Source organism: Sinocyclocheilus anshuiensis, unplaced genomic scaffold (assembly GCF_001515605.1).
Source record: "Sinocyclocheilus anshuiensis isolate Anshui unplaced genomic scaffold, SAMN03320099.WGS_v1.1 scaffold711, whole genome shotgun sequence".
Taxonomy (NCBI): domain Eukaryota; kingdom Metazoa; phylum Chordata; class Actinopteri; order Cypriniformes; family Cyprinidae; genus Sinocyclocheilus; species Sinocyclocheilus anshuiensis.
Genome location: NW_015552595.1, coordinates 73,673 through 79,953, shown reverse-complemented (window position 1 = coordinate 79,953; position 6,281 = coordinate 73,673). Strand labels below are relative to the sequence as shown.

General features: G+C 43.9%; 1 protein-coding gene across 6 annotated transcripts in view; it reads left to right on the top strand.

Moving 5' to 3' along the window:
• The window catches only part of LOC107665637 (myomegalin-like), a 63,381-nt gene that overhangs the window by 14,109 nt on the left and 42,991 nt on the right, over positions 1 to 6,281 (top strand). For 5 of the 6 annotated variants that reach the window (XM_016456599.1, XM_016456598.1, XM_016456600.1 and 2 more), the window contains 4 exons: positions 401 to 477; positions 5,595 to 5,718; positions 5,806 to 5,954; positions 6,069 to 6,222. In XM_016456599.1, the coding sequence (XP_016312085.1) occupies positions 401 to 477; positions 5,595 to 5,718; positions 5,806 to 5,954; positions 6,069 to 6,222 (504 nt within the window). The remainder of the gene's footprint in view (positions 1 to 400; positions 478 to 5,594; positions 5,719 to 5,805; positions 5,955 to 6,068; positions 6,223 to 6,281) is intronic. The other variant, XM_016456605.1, reaches the window with a different exon arrangement.

Genomic DNA, 6,281 nt, shown 5'->3' with positions numbered 1-6,281 from the left:
CACTCACACACACACACACACACGCTCACACACACACACACACACACACACACACACACGCTCACATGTAGCATTTGAAGGGTAACATGAGGATGTTTCTGCTGCCATCAGGCGCTTTAATGCACAATAACTGTATTTTTTCTGTTTGTGTATATGTCTCTGTACTATCATTATAAGGTATAGTATGTTTTAAGCAAAAGTTTTTGATCTAGGAATGTAGTCAGATAGTCCGTTGTTGTCTGTGTGTAAGATCTGTGTGGTTGCTGCTATTGTAACAAATCTAATTTCCTATAAAGGGTTAATAAAGGATCTGTCTATCTATCTATCTGCTGACATGAAGAATGGTCATCTTCTGCTCTCATGTGAACAGACACATTTACAGATGTTTGGTTTGTTCCAGAACATCGAGCTGAAGGTGGAGGTGGAGAGTCTGAAACAGGAGCTGCAGGAAAAACAGCAACTGCTGGATAAAGCACTGTACGTACATCTGTCTGTCTCTTATCAGTCCTCATATATCCTCCTCCTGTCTCTGTGCTGATGAGTTAGAGCGCTGGAGAGAGAGAGAGGCGGGTGTGACTGGTTTAATAGCTGGTTATATGAGCCGATCCTCATTCCTGTTTAAAAGCAGCCCACAGATGAACATGCTTACAGACACAGAGACATGAGCCATTCTGAGCCACAGCACAAACGTGTGTGTGTGTGTAAGAGAGAGAGAGAGAGTTTGTGTGTGTGTGTGTGTGAGAGAGAGTGTGTTCCACAGCAGTGATGAGAAATCTGTGTGCTCTCTGTTGCTCGCTGATAGCCTGGTAAAGTTCACTGAGTGCCTCGATTCATTCGCTGTTGTTAGCGCTGGGGGATATATAAACAGCTACGAGTAAAATGACTGTAAATTCCCTCGGTAGGTAGAAGGGTCGGCACTTGATAATAATCAACTTTACCAGCGGAGAACAGTGTGTGAGTGTGTGTGTGTGTGAGTGTGTGTGTGTGAGTGTGTGTGTGTGTGAGTGTGTGTGTGTGTGGGAGTGTGTGTGTGTGTGTGTGTGTGTGTGTGAGTGTGTGTGTGAGAGAGAGAGAGTGTGTGAGTGTGTTAGGGCTGGGCGATATAGCTAAAAAATGTATCACGATATAATGTTTCATATCGTTCTGTATCGATAATTATTGAAAATTTTTATAACCTTTCTTAAACAGAGAGCAGTAGAAAAAAATGTTTGAATTTAACCACTGTATTTTTAATTTATTAAGACAAACAACAACTTTTAGTCTTAACAAACAAAATTACAAATAAAACAAAATAACAAAATAAAATTTAAACAAATATCTCCTTTGTTATATATTATATGGAGATTAAATAAGTGTTAAGGAAACATTTGGCCTGTTTCTTGAGGCCACAGGAGGGCGCGATGAGCAAAATAATGCACCTCATTAAAATTGTTTTTTCAATGCAATGAAATAACGACTGTCTATAAAAAAGTGCATACCGTCTAAACTAATATTTGTAAATCAAATATAATTTTGTAAATTGCATAAACAATTATGAATAAAACAGCATCATGTATTTATGCATAGCTTAATACAAATAAGCCACACACACACACACACTCACACACACACACACTCACACACTGTTCTCCGCTGGTAAAGTTGATTATTATCAAGTGCCGACCCTTCTACCTACCGAGGGAATTTACAGTCATTTTACTCGTAGCTGTTTATATCCCCCCCAGCGCTAACAACAGCGACCGAATCTAGGCACTCAGTGAACTTTACCAGGCTATCAGCGAGCAACAGACAACACACCCGGACGGATTTCTTATCACTGCTGGGGACTTTAATCACGCAGATTTAAATTATTTTCTACCAAAACTTCATCAGCACATAGACTTTCCCACAAGGGGCAACAATACATTGGACTTGGCTTACACAAACAGCAAAGGAGCATACAAAGCCTCCCCCCTCCCCCACCCTGAACTCTCTGACCACATCACCATCATGCTCAGACCTGCGTACAGACCGAAGGTGAAAGTTACCAGACCAACCAAGAAGGAGGTACGTGTGTGGCCAGAGGGGGCCCAGTCTACCCTTAAAGATTATTGCTTTGACACAACAGACTGGGACACCTTTAAAGAAGCAGCAACTTACAACAACCACACAGACATAGAGGAATATACTGAAGCTGTTACTGCTTACATCTCAAAGTGCACTGATGACGTCACACACAGGAAAACCATCACTGTTCGGGCTAACCAGAAACCATGGCTGACAGGATAAGTGCACAAGCTTCTGAGGGCTCGGGACGCAGCCTTTAGAGCTGGTGACACTGCAGGCCTAGCAACAGCAAGAGCCAACTTGCAATACAGCAATAAAATATCTGGACATTTCAGCAACACCAGAGACACACAACGTCTCTGGCAAGGCATCCAAACTCTAACAAACTATAAAGCCCTACCACGGACCTGTGACAGTGACATATCTCTGATTAACTGCCTCAATGAATTCTTTGGCTGATTTGAGACCCAAAACAACACACAGGCACAGAAGATCCCACCTTTCCCACACGAGCAGGCTGTGTGTCTGACCCCAGACAGCGTGAAAAAGACCCTCCTGAGGATCAACCCACGCAAGGCAGCCGGACCAGACAACATACCTGGTCGGGTTCTAAAGGATTGTGCTGAAGAACTCAAGGATGTACTAACTGACATTTTTAACATCTCGCTGAGTCAAACAGTCGTCCCCAAGTGTTTCAAGGCCACCACAATAATTCCAGTACCAAAGAAGCCACACCCATCCAGCCACAACCGGCCCATTGCACTGACCCCGATCATTATGAAGTGCTTTGAGCGACTGGTCATGCAGCACATAAAATCCATTCTTCCTCCCTCCCACGACCCGTTCCAATTTGCATACAAAACCAACAGGTCCACGGAAGATGCCATCTTAGCTGCTCTCCATCCAGCGCTTACACACCTGAACTCCAAAGACTCCTATGTGCGAATGCTATTCTTGGATTTTAGTTCAGCATTTAATACAATCGTCCCACAGCAGCTAATAAACAAACTGAGACACTTGGGACTCAACTCCCCTCTCTGTAACTGGGTGTTGGACTTCCTATCAGAGAGACCACAAAATGTACGGGTCGGCGGAAAAACATCTAAGACCATCACGCTAAACACAGGGGCACCACTAGGGTGCGTACTCAGCCCGCTGCTCTTCACCCTGTTGACCCACGATTGTGTACCCAGTCACAGTACCAACCACCATCATCAAGTTTGCGGACGACACGACTGTAGTGTGGGCCTCATAACCAACAACAATGAGGCCAACTACAGGAGTGAAGTGAGCCGACTGGTCCAGTGGTGTAATGACAACAATCTCTTCCTCAATGTGGGGAAGACAAAAGAACTTGTCATCGACTTCAGAAGAAGACCTCCACAGCACCCCCCACTAACCATCAACGGTGCCATAGTGGAGAGGGTGAGCAGCACCAAGTTCCTAGGGGTGCATATCGCTGAGGACCTCTCCTGGACGACAAACACCACATCGCTGGCCAAGAAGGCTCAGTCACGCCTCTACTTCCTCCGAAAACTAAGGAAAGCATGAGTCCCACCTCCCATCATGTGTTCCTTCTACCGGGGCACCATTGAAAGCATCCTCACCAGCTGCATCACAGTGTGGTTCGGATGCAGCACTGCATCCTGTCGAAAGACTCTGCAACGCATAGTGAATGCAGCCAGCAAGACCATCGGTGTCCCTCTGCCCTCCCTTATGGACATCTTCCACACCCGCCTCACTAGCAGAGCCATCAGCATCACTGCTGATAGCTCACACCCGTTAAACCTCCACTTCAGCCTTCTGCCTTCAGGGAGAATGTACTGGAGGCTCCAGACTCGCTCCACAAGGCTTTCAAACAGCTTCGTCCATCAGGCTGTCAGGAAGCTGAACTCTGTGCATTACCTCCCCCCCTCTTCCACCTACTCCTGAACTTCAAAACATCTACAGTTCATACCACATTTCTTTCATTGCACACAGGACACTTTATACTCTCTGCACTAATGCCATACTGCTGATATCTGTCTTGTAGCTTACAAATGCCTTTATACTCAGAACTTCAAAATGTTTACATATTTTGGATGTATATTTGCACTTTACAAATTGTTTACATATATTTGGATGTATATTTATACATTAACAAAGTTCAGTGTTTACATTTACTCATGTATATTCATTCAGAAAGTTCTACAAGATTTATTTACTCGGTCTATATATATATATCTGTTTCATCTCTTGTGCGAGACGCGAGTGTTCAGTCATAGTTGTGCGTCTCAAGAACGCGCCGAATATGCATTCTGTGTGAATGGCTTGTTTTCGGTTTTAACCAAAACAATCTTCTCTGCATTGAGCTTCTGTATTTCTCTAATATTTTGAATGAAAAATGCAGCAGCGGCGCATCTTGTGTGTTCAACTGGATATAGGCAAGGCAAGGCAAGTTTATTTATATAGCACATTTCATACACAATGGTAATTCAAAGTGCTTTACATAAAAGAAAAGAAAAAATAATCACAACAATAAAACAAGGAATTTAAAAACTTTGAAAATGATTAAAAAATCGATTTAAGAGGTTTAAAATGAATTTAAAACGGTTAAGAATAGAAAACGATTATACATAAAATATAGTGCAATCAGTTCGGACATTGCACAGTGTTCATTCAATAAATGTGCAGCTAAACAGATGAGTTTTGAGTCTAGATTTAAATGTGACTAATGTTTTAGCACATCTGATCTCTTCTGGAAGCTGGTTCCAACTGCGGGCGGCATAATAACTAAAAGCAGACTCCCCTTGTTTTGTGTGAACCCTTGGTATTTCTAACTGACTCGATCCTAATGATCTGAGTGGTCTGTTAGGTTTATATTCAGTGAACATATCTGCTATGTATTTAGGTCCTAGGCTATTGAGTGATTTATAAACGAGTAAAAGTACTTTAAAATCAATCCTAAATATAACTGGAAGCCAGTGTAAGACTATAGACTAACAAAAACATTAAAATGCAACAACGACACTTACATCATCATCACCGTATCTCGTGTGCCGTTGATAAGCTCCTTGACGGACACCTAAAACTCAAATACACTGTTTCTGCATTCGAATTCGAATATTATTTTAAATTCAACTAATATTCCTTTTTTGATTCACAGTTTCCTCACCGCAGGCAGGCACGGCACTCATTTGAGCATGTGTTTGTGTATTCTGTTGGCTCTCTGCTTGTCACTCATTATGTGCCTTTAAATGAAAAAAGTGTGAAACTATCGTGCATTTTTTATCGTGCAACATTTTTTTTGTCATCATCATTATCGATGATGGTGTACCGTCGATAAATATCGATACCGTTTTATCGCCCAGGCCTATTGTGTGTGTGTGTGTGTGTGTGTGGGTGTTCTGGCCAGTTTAACTCGGATGTGCTGCTAGATGTTTGTCAGCAGACAGACTCACATGACCTCCAGCTAGAACTGCAAAACACTCGAATCAACAGCAGATGTGCAGAATCCCTGCGCTCTTGAGTTCTTACTAGCATAACACTATTGACTTGATATTTGACAGGACAGCAGCAGAGAGTCTGACCAATCACAATGAAGCAGAGCTGCAGCGACGGTGTGAAGAGAGACAACAGGAGATCGATCACATGCAGCAGGTGCTGGAGACCAAGATCCAGATACTGCAGGAGGTACAACAGACACACACACACACACACACACACACTCATACAGTACATGAGTGTGGTGATGATGGTGATGAACTCGCCGTGTGGCAGGAGGCTCAGTTAGCGCGGGACGAGGCCGAGCGCAGGGCCAGCATGGCTGAATCTCACTCGCAGCATCCCTCTGTCACCATGGAAACGGTCCCCAAGGAAACATCAGGAGACACGAGCACATGGCCTGATGAAGATGCAGACAGAAGGAAGTGAGACGATCAGTCCATCTTGCTGAACACTCACACACACACACACACACACACACACACTCACATGAGTGGTATTGATTGTGTTCTGTGTGTGTGTGTGTGTGTGTTGTGCAGGATCGAGCAGCTGAGCGCGGTGCTGTGCTGTAAGGAGCAGGTGATCAGAGAGCTGACGGAGGAGAGGACAGACCTGAGACAGAGAGTGAGACACATGGAGGAGCAGCTGGAGCAGCTGTCTGCCTCTCTGCTGCAGAAAGAGAGAGACGTGCAGGTCTGTCTGCGCACACACACACACACACACACACACACACACAGACACACACACACACA